This window comes from Rhynchophorus ferrugineus, unplaced genomic scaffold (assembly GCF_030347505.1).
Source record: "Rhynchophorus ferrugineus isolate W39M unplaced genomic scaffold, kcgeb_rfMv2 rfM4, whole genome shotgun sequence".
Lineage (NCBI taxonomy): Eukaryota > Metazoa > Arthropoda > Insecta > Coleoptera > Curculionidae > Rhynchophorus > Rhynchophorus ferrugineus.
In genome coordinates, this window is record NW_027472583.1 from 27465211 (window position 1) to 27481448 (window position 16238).

General features: G+C 32.5%; 1 protein-coding gene across 1 annotated transcript; it reads left to right on the forward strand.

Annotated features, from left to right (window-relative positions):
* Positions 1–50: 50 nt before the first annotated feature.
* On the forward strand, positions 51–15727 carry LOC143194766 (aminopeptidase N-like). The gene is made up of 15 exons (XM_076401447.1): positions 51–111; positions 4303–4670; positions 4726–4965; positions 5024–5251; positions 7240–7504; positions 7562–7718; positions 8952–9036; positions 9090–9276; positions 11024–11213; positions 11271–11542; positions 13400–13587; positions 13643–13813; positions 13869–14015; positions 15202–15280; positions 15344–15727. Exons 1-15 carry the CDS (start codon positions 70–72, stop codon positions 15626–15628), a joined length of 2904 nt encoding a protein of 967 aa, XP_076257562.1. The 5' UTR covers positions 51–69; the 3' UTR covers positions 15629–15727.
* Positions 15728–16238: the final 511 nt, after the last annotated feature.

A 16238-nucleotide genomic window follows, 5' to 3' on the forward strand; every position in this document is an offset into this window, starting at 1 on the left:
AGACGTCGACATAATTGATAGATATTTTGCATCTGTGATAAGATTCTTATTACTATAAAGGGAATTGTGATGCGGGGTATGTACATTTGTTTCTTTTTAAATACCATTGAGGTAAGTAAGAGTTTTGCAATATATATTATATACCATATGGATGTGACTGTGATTATGAAAATCATAAATTATAAATAACTGCTTAATTAAAGTCTTATTAGTGTTTAGTTTGATATGTTAGTAGACACTTTGTTGTGATATCAGATATTTTTTAATGTAGTTCTGATCTAGGTGAGATTTTTAGTGTATGGCATGATGCATCGAGTTAAAAAGTATTTTAGGCATTATTATTTGATGTTATAAACATAGTACAGTTTCGTTAAGACATTGGGGCTGATGAGTACTGAACATTGCTCAGTTAGGGTATTTCACACAATTATTTTCAGTAGCATTTTTTTCATAGCAAAATAGTCAAGCAAAACTAAAAGAAGAATATTTAATTTATTTAGTCTAAAATCCTGCATATTTAACAGAGTGTAATTAATGTTTTCTTTAACATATTGAAATATACTGGAATGGGTGCTTAATAAGAGTTGTTTTAAAGGGATTATTTTCTGACAGCACCCCATGGTTTGACCCTGTTTGACCAAATAAGCCTAATTGTTAATACGTACAGCGATATATTGTTATCTAAGAATAGCTTAGATTTGTGTCCGATAAGTTAATGCATTTGTTTTAATTTAAATATCTAATAAATGTGTTTTCGTTCACCAAGTATATGGCTTCTTTTAAGTTATGCGTTCGTCTAGATGTATGTAGTTGCAAAAAGCAAGGGAAGTTATGTATGTCGATTTTATTTTATAGGCTTTAAGAGAAATACTTTAAGTTTTCAGCTACGTGTATTGTTTTATTAAGGTTTTTTTATGGTGTTATTTTTTATAAATATATTAATATATATTAATAATAATATATAAGTCTCCTTTTACCAACTATGGGTTTATCTGGACTGGGCCTAAAGTTTAACGTGGGCTCCAAAACCATAGTCCTCAGCATTAAGCCTGGCGAGTGATCAACTTTAGAAATCATCCCAGAAGACATCCGGTCTTACCCAGCCTAGTTTTACTGGCGTGACTGGGATCATTTTCCTTGTCGGATTTTACACTCTCGCCTAGAACATTCACAAATTTTAAACAATCACAAACATAAATTTACGACCATGCCCCAGCAGGATTCGAACGATTTTGAAGTACATTTACTTTAAAACGTTGGAGACTATAAGGTAGAAGGAAACGACATTTCCTCTTTTTCGGGTTTAAGAATCATCATTTTTTTATTAGAGATATTTTTTATGTTTATTAATATCCTTCATTATTATTTATTATACTTCCTTGATACTAATTTTTTGGTGGTAATTGCTGGGTAGGTTGGTAAATTTATTTTCATAATTAGATTAGACGGGAAACACTTCAATATATTTTTGATATAATACGATGCAAGTGTATAGTACAGTATTATTTCAATACAAGTGATTTCACTGAAAATTTCAGCCTTTTCTTTTTTGTGCCTAGTCTAATTGTAATAATTATATCTGAATAGTGAATAAATACATATAGAAGATGCTACTCAATGAATTCTATAACAGATTATGAGATATTATGAATTACATTTATGGATCCTCTCGCTTAAATCAATGTCGCTCTGCTGGTAATATTTTTATGCATTCGAATTTGCTTTGTACATTTTTATAAAATAAACTGAATCCCTCACGTCGACAGGCGGTTAAAACTAGTTTATATATTTTTTAAAGATTTTGCAATGATACCAGACATAATTGTCAAGATTTAGGGGATTAAAAATAAAATTGATCGGTATTTCGATAATAAACAATCGATATTGCGACAGAAAAATTGGTATACACCAGATTGCAGATGAAATTTAAAATAAAACCGTTTAAAGATCAATAATTATTGATGACTTTTTTTAGTCACTGTGGAAAATATTTTTAAATTTTTACGTAGATTTCTAATGATATCAATAGTTATCAAAAATATCAAAGATTAGAAGTGTGGATTGTCAAATGTCATACATCGCTGAACATTACTTATTTCATCCTCTTGCCAATAATTAAATTCTATGTATAATATATACATATATATATGTATATATTTTACATATATAGTTATATATATATATATATATATATATTATGAATTATTGGCAGTTATGCATCCATGAATAACATCGATAACTCCAAGCTAATGCCTTGTGTTTAGTGGGATCAATTTGGTGTAGTATATTATAAGTTGCTAAAACCTAATGAAACTGTTAATGGAAATCACTATCGACTACATTTGACGCGCTTGAGCCAAGCACTGTGTGAAAAATGGGCATAATACGAGCAAAGATACAACAATGTTATTATTCAGCCTAACAATGCTCGACCATATGTTACACAACCGGTGAAAACATACTTATGAACATTAAAAATTAAAAATTAAAATGAGCTACTCCACCCCGCCGTATTCTCCAAATTTTACTCCTTCTCATTGCTACTTTTTAACATGACATGAATAGGCCTTAGCTTCTTATATAGACATCGAAAAATAGATCGATTCGTGGGTAGCAAAAAATAATTTCGCTCTCGTTAGACTATATTTCGAATAAAGTACATTGTACCGATTTTTCACAATAAAGCTTGAAATAAAAAAACCTTTAAAACGAATTCATAGGTCCATATATCAATTAAAATGTTTTCCGTTATTTTTTACATTTTCCACAAGTAATTCAGTGTCTTCGAACATTTTTAGTTCGTTGAACTGAGAACTGGCAATTGGGATATGACGAAGCAGAGTCAATAACAGAACAATTGAAAAGTCACCGGCCTGACTCAGAGATGGCGCTACTAGAATTAAATCCATATGCTTTTTAGTTAGCCCTAACCCCTAAAGATGCGTATATAAATTTGACAGCTGTCGGATCGTTAGTTTGTGAATTATAGCATTTTGAGTGAAGCTTTGTTATTGTGAAAAAATGGATAAAAAGGAATTTCGCGTGTTGATAAAATATTGCTTGTTGAAGGGAAAAAGTACAATTGAAGCAAAAACTTGGCCTGATGCGTAGTTTCCGGATACTGCCCCAGGAAAATCAACCATCATGGATTGGTATGCTAAGTTTAGACGTGGTAAAATGACCACCGAAGACGATCAACGCAGTGGAAGCCCAAAAGAGGTTGTTACCGACAAAACATTTAAAAAATCCACAAAATGATTTTAAATGACCGTAAATTAAAATTGAATAAAATAGCAGACACTCTAAAAATATCAACTGAATGTGTACATATATAATTCACGAATATTTGGGTATGAGAAAGCTCTGTGTAAAGTGGGTGCCGCGCGAGCTCACTTTGCATGCTCACTTTGACCAAAAACAACGACGAGTTGATGATTTGGAGCACTGTTTGAAGATGATCAAGCGTAATAACCCTAAATTTTTGCGTGGATATGTGACAATGGATGAAACATGACTCCCTCATTTCATTCCGAAGTTTATGGCGTCTAAATTTGGGATGCGCATGGAATAATTTTCATTGACTACCTTAAAAACAGAAGGACCATCAACAGCGACTATTACATAGCATTACTGGACCGTTTGAAGGACGAAATCACCGAAAAACGCATTTGAAGAAAAAGAAAGTGCTGATTCGCCAAGACAATGCATCGTTGCAAAAATTCATGAATTGGGCTTCGAATTATTTCCTCATCCACGGTGTTTTCCAGATCTGGCCCCCAGCGACTATTTCCTGTTTTCAGATCTCAAAAGAATGCTCGCTGGGAATACATTTTCGTCGAATGAAGAGGTGATCGCCGAAACTGAGGCCAATTTTGAAAAAAAGGACAAATCATACTATAAAAATGATATCGAAAAGTTGGAGGATCGCTATAATCAGTGTATTACCCTTGAAGAGAATTATGTTGAATAAAAAACACTAATTTTGCCCAAAAATGTTTTTTACTATGGTAGACTGGGGACTTTTCAATTGACCTGTTATAAATTTCTAAAACTGGTTAATGCGCTTCGGTAGCAGATTTCTTCAAATCAAACAAAGTAATAAAAGTCGAATATACAATTTTGAACATTTTATGATTAGCGTGTGTATTTACTGAATTACTCAATAATACTATAATCAAAATTGTTGTTTTTTGTATACAAATGTCAAAACGATCAAAGGATATGTTGTTTAATTTCGCATTTTTGTCAATAGATATCGCTGATAAAAAGGTACAAGCATCTAATTTTAATACTATCTTTCAGAACAGTATGTCTTTGGTTATTTTTCTCAGCTGCATTTTGATAAACTGGGTAAATTGCGAGAGATTACAATCGCTGGATGTTAGCAGTTACAAATTGCAACTAACCTTCAACGATGATACTTTCTACCAAGAACCCTACGAATTCATGGGATACGCGCAAATAAAATTGGTGGTACGTGGAACTTACACTACCGACTTGAAAATGCATGCGGCGCACGACTTTATCAAAATCCATCAGATATTCCTGGACGACACGGCCTTGACGGAGTTTAACATCGATGAATCCACCGATATACTAACGATAGAAGGCTCGAAAGATATCAGTAAGGACATCTATGGAGTAACTCTCTACATTAACTACACCAGCAGGTTGGATTTTGGTCTGTTTCGGTTTGGTTTGATGATATACAAAATATTTTTACAGGTTAAGTACTGATGATATGTACGGTTTATACCGGACGAGTTTCGAAACGAGCGAGGGGATAAAGTACTTTGCTCTCTCCCAATTTGCTCCAAATTTTGCTAGAAGAGTGTTTCCCTGTTTTGATGAACCAACGTTCAAAACAACTTACCAACTTTACGTGTCATACACTCCAGGAATTGATATATTATTCGACACAGACGGTAGTGTTGTGGACACATCAGATATCATCGATAGTGATGAGTGAGTTTTTTTTAAAAGAATTTGCATTATTTTTTGTTATATTGTAACATTTTTTCAGCGCTTATGAGACAGTACTTTTTAAAACCACTCGAAAGTTGTCTACGTACATGATAGGTATCGGTTTATTTCACAAAAATGAGTTCTCTTGCAATACTGGTGAAAACATTACTAGCACCGGAGGAGTATACAGGGTGTGTTCTAGAATAGGAACCGAATCAGTGCGAAGTTGGGCAGTTAGCGTTGGACCGTCTTTGGTAAAACAGTTGGTAAATTTTACAAATTTCATGTAAGTTCAAAAACATACGGTCCACTCAATAAAACAGTGAACTCACGACATCCGAATTGATGACGTCAAAACGTTGCAATGTTGCCGCGTCAACTCTGAGTTTTAATACATTTTGGATTTGACATACAACACAATTTTAATCTAAGTAAAATAATTAAACAAAAATTCTGCTATCTAACGCATATATTATCGATGGACTTAAAATTAAAACTACAATTAATTATACAGTTATAATAGTTTATAGGTTAGGTTTGTATATGTATGTATATTTACAAAATGTGACCCATTAGCTCAGTTGGTTAGAGCGTCGTGCTAATAACGCGAAGGTCGCGGGTTCGATCCCCCCATCCCCTTTTCCAGGCTGAAACGACCTCATCCGTCGCTACAGTCATAACTTTTGCCCCCATACAACAGTACCCAGTTGTGTGTTAACTCAGGTTTGCGAATCAATAGAATCGCCGGACCCTCGTGCCCAATAACGGCTGCCCGATCAGCGGGTGCCATATCCCCAAATTTAATGCAGTAGCAGTAGTGATCCACAGGGGTCAACTGTGAGGCGGTTTCGGTTTAGTGTATTGGTAAGCCCAAAGGCAATCCCACATAACCCGGTCCAACTTGTCACTCCAGGGTAAGTCTCCGCGACCAGGTATGCATCATGCATTCCACCGCCTGGTGTTTAGGCCAGAACAAAAAAAAATTACATTGAGGTCTTCCATACCACCTAAGAGTTAGAGTTCTAGGCACATTTTTTTATGTATTGTTATCCACTGGAGGCCTAATCCATCTAATTAACAATTGTATATTCAAGTAAAATATTTTATTTTCATTAAAGAGTATCCTTAGTCTTAGTTCTTGTTTCCTTCGGTACATTGTTTCCTTGTAAAGCTATTTTGATAACACTTTTATATTTCTTTAGTTTATTCTGTTACTACCTGTATACATCTTTTTAAATAAAGCTGTTTTTAATCACTAATGCATTCTTCTTAAAGCATTTGCCATATCTGCAAAACAATATTCTTTCTCTCCTTACATTTTTTAATTTCTGAACACCTTTACTTGTTTCCACTCTCATCACCCTGTCTTCGGAATTGGCACCATTCCATCATATCATATTCAGTAATTTTTCCTTCAAACGAATAATTAAGCTCTCTTTCATTCTATCTAACATTTGTTCACGATTCCATTATTTGTCAACTTCTTCTTCAATGTGTCTGATTGAGTTCATCCAAACTGAACGTGTTATTAACCATTCTGTTTCCAGCATGAAGAATAATATATCTGCAATTAATTATTAATAAATGTTTTGACTAATAAAACCTATTCAATTATTATTCCTTTTGCCTTCAAGTTTTGTTGTCTTGAATCCATTATAATTTTTATTTTTTCAGATATTTCAGACCGTGTCCATACTAGTATTCATTGCAGCTGCAACACGCTAAAAATATTTTCAATAAAAACCGCAGCAAATTTATAATTAACAGTAAAAATGCTTAACTCTCTAACGAATTTTACTGGCAAGAATGAACCTCCATTATCTCGTTCCTGTTCGAAGTAACTGATTAGAGACGCAATCAGAGTAATAATAAGCAGTGATTTGAAATTTATCAAAACAAACAAAGCCTTAAAATATCTTTTACCGGTTTATAATCTGTAGTTATCATAATTGCTATTTTGAGAATGAAGAATTTTCCAGACTTTTGACAACCGGACGAATTTTGCAGGCCGGTTCGATTACATGTTCGGTCCTATCAGACAGCAGTGTCTCTCTTTTTAATTAGAATAAAATAAGAAAGAAATTATTATCTGATACTAAAATGAATTTACAAATTGCGGCAGGAAATACAATAAACATTTTGATGACGTGAGTTCACTGTTATTTTGACTAAACTATATGTTTTTTAAACCGATCTAATATTAACTGATATTTGATTATACGTATTTTGCGAAAATATATATTTGTTCCAATGCATTATAATTTCTTCTTAAAGCTATCACGATAAAATGGATGTGTTGGCTGTGCCTCATCTACCGGTCATCGCAGAAGAAAACTGGGGTTTGGTGACTGCAAGGGAATCCAGTCTATTATTGAGTAACGATGATTCCAGCGCACTGGATATGGGCAAGATCGCGATGACTATGTCTTTCGAGTTTGCTCAGATGTGGTTCGGTAATGTGGCGACGCCGGAATGGTGGTCGATATGTTACGTATCCAAAGGATTGGCGACCTATATGCAATATCTCATAACGCATCTGGTAAATTTTACAAACAGTGAGCAAGAACTATCGAGGTAAATATGTTAAATGTGGTAGGTCTTTCCAGAGTGGGAACTAGATAAGCAAATCCTTCTGCAAGCAGTACATCCAGCTTTAGAGATCGACTCTTATGTAGATTCGCCACCTCTAGATACGGACGTGGATACCACCAAAGAAATAATATCAAAATTCAATAAAATCACATACTTTAAAGGTACAAGTACAGTTATTATGTAGAATGAGTATTTTAACATATTTAAATACCTATAACACTAAGTCTTCTTTATACACATTCTTAACATTTAAACTTATTTCGACTGGAGTACTGCAGGGTAGTGAAACCATTCTATATTTGCTCAACACTGCCGATATCCCATCAACAAAATAAACAATGCTTGAAACATTTGCCAACAACACGGTCACTATGAAAAAAGATATATCTCTGCAGACATAATGTATTATGGAAGAATTACAAGTGGCAAGCAAGTGGAATTACAAGCTTAACGCCTCGAAATCTGTCCATGTCAATTTTGCCTAATTATATCTCTTTAGAGATGCCTAGTACCTCAAGCAAAATAAGCCAAATACCTTGGCATCCACTCGATGGTAGGTTAAATAGGAAACATCACTGGTTAGTCGGAAAATATTCTGAAATAGCGAAAACATATTCAACCAGCACTATTTACTCTTACTATTATTTATTTTTGTTGATGCTGAATGTTCTGGCTGAAGCTATGAAGCAGTACTTTCAGTGTTTGACTCGAAAATGAGTCGTTTTATTAAGTACAATTCCCATTTTCTATAAAAATGGAAAAAATAGCATCAACCCCTCAAAATTAATTACATTTTCATTACTAAATTACTTAAATTATATATAGGGCTTTTCAACAAGGACGAGTCGATATTTTGATGATGTTTGTTCTGATTTATTTTTTCAGTAAGTTCATTAAGTCTCATTGTTAAGCATATTTAGTAATGCAGAGAGTGTTGGAATGAATAGCTATGTTAAGAACATTATTTTTCTATAAAAAACGACACCAAATCAGCCGAGCTTGATAAAAAACTGTTTAATAATCGATGAATGATAATGATTCCTGCAGAACAGTGGCTGTGTCACACCACGGATGTTACTACAAAGATACTGCATGAATGATCTGAGTATACTATTTGTTGTGGGATTTTTGTGATGTCGTAGGAATAATCTGGTATTCACCCATATACCTAATGGGTTTAGTATTTTATTTTATTACTTTTTTATTTATTTATTTTTTCTTTAATGTGTGGAACATAATATCGTTAGTGGTGCGAAATAAGGGTAATACATAGCCTTTCAAATAATTTAAAACAATTTGATTCAATTTCAACGTCGACCTGGCCTTATTGAAAATTTTTATAGTTTACAGAAAATATACGATATATAATGTATTCGAGAATTTGATTATTTCAGGCGCTAGTATCTTTCGAATGCTGAAAGAAGTAATAGCAGGTTATGACTGCTTCAGAGGAGGGCTTGAAAACTTTCTGACGTCTTAGTAAGCCATGAAAAACCCTTAATACTTGCTTATTATATCTATTTGAATTGTAGTTCGTATAGGACTACTGAAGCTCAAGGGATGTGGAATCTCATTAGTGCTAAAGTAAACCTCAAAGGGGGCCTTCTACCTAAAGGTAAGGTTTTGAAGGAAGTACTGCTAAACTGGGAAAAATATCCTGGGTATCCGTTATTGGAAGTGACCAGGGATGGCTATAAGACTATCACAGTTCACCAAAAGGTAAGCAACACATATATTGAATTTAAATGTAAAGAAAAATTAAGAACTATTCTCACTGGAAATAATCGTATTTTTATATTAATCATGACAGAAGAATTATTTAATAATTACGACATTAATAGAACCAAACTGGCGCATATTGGCTTAAGTTACCAATGAATGCAACAACCTCCTACCTTAATCTTGAATTTATTTTAATTGAGGAATACTATTCAATTAAAATTAATACATTTGCTATTTTGACAATTTGATAACAGATATTCAAAATATAGTGTTTAACTTAAAGAACCAATTGGTTGTAAGACTTAATTGAAATTTAAAATATTGATTCTCTAAAATTAATCTTCTATGTAACGAAGGATATAATAAATAAAAATAAAGGCATATAAAAATAAATAAAATATAAAAAAGTGAATTATTAAGTTAAAATTAAATTATTTGCAAAAAGCAAACAAAACCATGTTTATCCTATGATTATATGATATTGTAGATGTCATCAAGTGGTGGACAGACCGCCATTTAATATTATATAGGTGTTCAATGTATTTCGATAAGCGATATCTATTGGTGGAAATGCGAAATATTTGTTGGGGCTTTTAATCCTCTATATTGGTTCATCAAATACTTAACTATACGGAAATTAATACGTGAATCAAGCTCTAATGACCAATTTACTTTTAACGCGCTCTCTAGTTTTAGCAAATAATAAACCATATTTTTAACTGTTTATTACACATTATGCTAGATGACTTATATTTTATATTTACACGTTATTTGCTTCTTTTAACACATTACTTAATATTCTATTTTAACCTACTTTGAAACTATAGGAGAAAGAATTATAGCCCATTGACGTATAAACTAAAATAATAAGAGCGTCTTTAAATATATAGTTTATATAAATAGTAGTGAGCTCACGTCATCTCAATTTAAAACGTTACAATATTGCACCTTTTAACTTTGTATTTTAGCTTTAATCTATAACAACATTCTAATGTAAATGAAATAACGAAACAAAAATGTTATAAAATACAATTTATTTTAACATTACAGTACATCCAATGTACATATTAACGAAAGACTTAAACCATGGTTTGGCATTTTTATATATAAAAAGTCAGTATTTCATTCAGTATTATTGAATTATTTAGTGCCTACAGACTCTAACTATAGAATTCTGAAAAAATTGATAACAATTAATTCAAAAAGTTACAAGACTTATTGAATAAAAACCGAACTCCACATACTTCAACAGAAGACTTTCATACAGTTTAGCAGTTGATAAATCAACTAGATCAAGACGTTTACATATGAATTGACCGAAAATGCCATTTCAGATCGTTTGAGCACTATGGAAAAAGCACTACTTGCCAGGAAAAAGAACTGTTTTTGATTAACAAGTATTTCTAAAGTGAAAAAATCATACACACAAGCACCTAATGAGACAAGATAAAACAATTTTGTATGTTTCTGGTGAATTTATTTTAATTGACATACGAATTGACCGAAAATGCCATTTCAGATCGTTTGAGCACTATGGAAAAAGCACTACTTGCCAGAAAAAAGAACTGTTTTTGACTAACAAATATTTCTAAAGTGAAAAAATCATACACACAAGCACCTAATGAGACAATATAAAAAGAAAAAAGAATTTTGTATGTTTCTGGTGAATTTATTTAAAAAAATTATTCAACATTCAACAGTCCAGTTGGTAGTTTGCGACTGTTTAAAATGATTGCGTTTTTAGGGTAGATTTTTGTATTCCGGATTGGACACCACGTATCAATGGTACGTTCCAGTAAGTTATACTCTAGCTTCCAATTTGACGCAGTTTACAAATACCACCTTAACACAATGGCTTCACCCGAACGAGACGTTCGAAATCAAGGTAAAATCCGTGGATGAAGAATGGGTCATACTCAATACTCAAGCTTCGGGTTTGTAGAGAAGATGTGAAATGGCTAGAGCACTTTTACTCACACAATTTATTGCAGGTTATTACCGTGTACATTATGGAGATATGTGGCATAATATATCTCGTTCGTTGCAATCATCAAATTTTAGCGATATCCCCGATTTAAACAGAGCTCAACTGCTGGATGACCTGTTCGCTCTCGGTAGAGCAAGAATGGTCAACTACTCTCTAATTTTGGATTACACTCAATATTTGTCTAGTGAAGAATCGCACTATCCTTGGGATGTGGCCATCAAGGGATTTAACTATATTCTCAGAAGAGTCGATGACAATTTAAAACCAGTTATTTTGGTAAGTACATTACTGTGTTCTAGAATTCCTCACATTTTTACAGAATTATGTAATACAACGCAGGGTAAACGTCCCACTACCATTTTGATTGCCTATAACTTTGCCAAGAAAAGATAAATAAGTTTGGTTTTCATAAAAAGTTTATTTGGTCTGTACATTTTTTTTTCGTTATGATTGAAAAATTATACCGGCTAAATGGTGATCGCGATTCGCTATGCAACTTTCGGCTCTTTTAAGGCAGTTTTAACATCTGAGGCTGAATTTCTTCAATTTCGCGACAAATATTGTCTTTAAGATATTGAATTGTTTGGGACTTATTCACATAAACTTTTGATTTTGAAAAACCCCATAAGAAAAAGTCTGGTGCTGTTAAATCCGGAGATCTGGCTGGCCATGATAAATCGCCACTTCGTCACAAACGTCATTCAATAATTGAATTGTTGAACGAGCTGTGACCCCATCTTCAGGCACAAGAAAATTTCTAATCTTGTCTTGGATCGTTCAGCAGTAACAGTAACTCCAACACCCTGGTCATTTTCAAAAAATAGGGACCAATGATGTTTCCAGCATGAATACCACACCATACAGTTGTTTTCAGAGATGCAATGATGTTTCATGAATTAATTGAGGATTCTGTGTTCCTCAAAACCGACTGTTCTGTTTATTGATGTGGCCACTGAGAAGAAAATGGGCTTCCTCCCTCATTATCAATTTAGAGGAAAAATCTTCAATTTGGCCAGATAACCTTAGGATTACAATACTGTACTCAACTCGTTGATCAGGATCTCACGGTAACAATTTTTGGACTAAATGAATTTTGTACGGGAGCATTTTCAAATCAGTTTTCAAAATTCTCCTTAAACTGCGTGCAGAAATGTGTAATTGGAAACCACGTCTCCAAATTGATGTTTCTGGAGACCCTGCAACACTATCGCACACCAGAGCCACATTTTCAGCGTTACGAGACGTCCGATGTATTCCAGAACGAGACCTGTCTGGTATCGTACCGTACTGTCGAAACTTCGCATGTAAACTTATCGTTTAATTGTGGTTTTGTGAGACACTGGACGATTGACACAATTTCCGCTGAGTAGCAATAATGGAACGATTATTTTCATTAAATATTTCCACAATTTGTACTCGTTCTTGTGGTGTATATTCATAATAAAATTTGGACGTCTACACAACACAATGCTTAAAGGGAAACTGAGCTAAACCTCAAAGCATCACATAACCATGATGGCGCGCAATCAAAATAACAGCGGGACTTTTGCCCCACCTGTTATAAATATAATTTGCTAATTTTTAAAAGTTTTCATTGAAGATGTTTTAGTTGATAGTTTGACCATTTTTCTATTACAAGTTTCGTATTTTTGAGGAAAATCTTAAAGCATTTCTTGATGTTCTAATTTGTTGCTCCATTTATTTCAATTTATAAAGAATGTTGAAATATTTTAGATTTTAGGGGAATTTACTGATGGAATTTCATTCATATGAGAACTATTTGGTTTGAACAAGTCGCGTCGAATATTGAAAAGTTTCTGTATTAAGTTTGAAATTAATTCATAATATTTTAGAAACAATTAAATTAAATAAATCTACTTATAATGAAAGTATTAGAACATAAAATCCCGACAATTCGATTTCTGAATACCAAAGAATCGTATTTCTAGATTTTATTGAATCGTCCCAATTGTTTACGAGATCATTACAATATATTTGCATTATATATTTTATTATATTTATAATATATACAAGAAATGCTTAATGTAGATTATAAAATAATATAATACACGGTAGATACAACTATTAGACATGCGAGTCATAATCATCACTTTAAAATGTCTTATGTTGTAGGAGTACATATTTAAGTTAATCGAAAGAGTTTATAGTACAGTGTCCTGGGATCCAAAAGATAACGAAGCAGATTATTTATATACAACGAAACAGATTGATATTCTAACAGGAGCGTGTCACTTTGGATATGCGGCTTGTGTCGATACGGCCTTGGAAAAATTCGAACGTTTCTACCTTACTGGAAACAAGTATGTTTCAGTTTTAATTGGCAATACTCCCTATTACTCAGAATAATCATTTTAGGCCCCATAAAAATGTTAGACAGCTGGTTTACTGTATGGCAATACGGCATGCTACGGATTCATCCTACTGGGACTTCTTATGGAGGGTGTATGATATAACCAGTACTGAAAATGAAAAGATGAAGCTGTTATTCGCCTTTGGTTGTACACAGAATGAAAATCAACTGAAAACGTATGTTAAGATGCATATGTAACGCCTATTCGCTTATTTGTATTACTATTGCTAGATACCTGCAAATGTCTTTAGATGCTACTTCTGATATAAAACCTCAAGATGCATCAGCAGTATTCTCCGCGGTTTGCAGTTCTAGTTCTCTAGGAGCCAAAATAGCATTCGAGTTTTTGGTGGAGAATCAAGACAAAATCTTAGAAAGGTAGGTTCATAGACAGGACTTTATTATTTGTTAATTTGTTAATAAAAAATTAACCAAATTAAGTTTTAATACAGGTTAAGTAAATTGTTAAAAGTTAAGCAATCAAAATTTTGCTGATTTTGATATGTTAAATAAGACAAAACAAATATGTTAATTAGTAAAGTTTTAATAATACAAGCTGTTGGCATACACAGTTTGCTTTCGTACATCAATTTCTGTTCTTCGAGTCTTGATTGCTACGAAAAAGTTCTTGATTCAGTGTCAGTAATGTTAACAATAATAACATTATTTTAAAGTTAAATTAAAACTTAATGTGTTAAAGTGATTATTAACCTTTGGGAAGGTGATACCAGGATAATGAAATTATTTTAAAGGAATATACACGTAGAGTAATAGAGAGAAAACTCAATAGGGGTCTCTGGCGAAAAGTTTTCATAATCATAAACAAAGAACTTTGAGACAAATCAAAATTACTTCTTCAGTCTTTTCCCTTTTCTGTATTTGTTTAGTGCTATCAATTTAATCTATTAGAAATCTATCACAGTTCTGTCTTTTTATTTTCTTATACTGCAAGCAAACCTAGAGCCTTTCCCTGTTAAAATTCTGTTTATCAAAAAGTATATAGCGCACCTTATTATTAGTAATATTCTATCTGAAAAATCATTACATAGGTACAATTAAAAGGTTTTAAAATTACATTTTTTATATAGCTCAAAGATCTACTGACAGTATAATAAAACTATTTTCTCGGAGATAAGATAATGCCTTGACTTGTTTATTTACTAAAGTTATAGAGTCCTTCCTCGTTAGTATAAAATGTAAATTATCTAAAGAGCCGCCCTCATGTTCATCCTCTTCACAATTTCCTAAAGGCGAATGAGATGAAAAAAATTAACTTGTGTTGCCGACTAGCCGAAGGATGTATATTCCTAAATAAACTCTGTCCTTATTTGGGCAATACATTTTTGATAATTTCGATACAGTTGACCAATAACCTCTGGTCAAGCTCGAATATGAGATATTGGAAAATCAATTCATATATTTAATTTTAGTAATAAAATAAAGTACTTGCCAATAGTCACGTCTCAATCTCAAATTGTTGCTGTTTTAGAAAGCCCACAAAATTAAAATTTCTTATAGTTTAATTAACATGGGACGAATACTATATTTTACATAATATTTGTAGGTACCAAGACATGAACTGTCTCAAAGATATAGCGATGAATTTAGCGGAATATTTATCTGATATTTCTCAAATAGATAAGGTGAGTAAAATAAATATCATAAATCAAGATAATTAAACAAAAATAACGTTAATATTCCTCTAGATGAAAGAATTCTTTGCCAATCGTACAGATACAGAGGACGAATTCCAACCTGTCGCTCAACAAGTACTAGAGATACTCGACATCAATAAAATTTGGACAGATGATCACCTACAAGAATTTTACGACTATTTCGACGTGGATCCCAATGGACCTCCCACCGTCAGTACCACTACGAAGCCATCAGGGGCTAACTGTAATATATCACATTTATATCTTATTATTTTTTCACTCGCCGCTTGTTATTTAATACAAATTCTTGCTACAAATAATATGACACAAAAATGACAAAATGAAATTTTGGTTTTGTAGTATAACTAATTATTTCTATAAGTATATTATATAGTATTTAAGGATTTTATAATTAAAAATTATTGTTATTTATAATCAGTTATTTTATTTTATTCCAACTAAAGTAATATCCACGCTTATAATATCATTTTTAGCAATATTTCTGTCAATAAATGGAGTCCTTTCAATTTTTTTCAACCAGTCGATTCATTTTTTAATCTTAAGTACTTAAGTATAAGACTAAAAGTACTGTGTTTCATTCAGGAGTTATACCATACTCGTATATTGATTCCAATACTCTTTTAACTTTTTTTGTAGACGAATCTCTCGTTGAAGTTAATTTATTTTCTTCGGCATCTTTTTGAGGTTCATAAAAGGCCTGCAGTCAGTGCAGTACTAACATCAGATCTGTAGAGTAATAATAAATAGTAATAGCTCATTTAATTTCCATTTCCATCTATCTCTTTTGTCAGTTTTTGATATTGTTTATTATCTTAATGAAACAGAAATTTTTTCTTTTGTACTAAGGCTATTTTTGCTTAATATTTACACTAATCGAAAATACAAATGTAACCTTAGCTGACTTTTGAGCTTTTGGTCGCCTTGG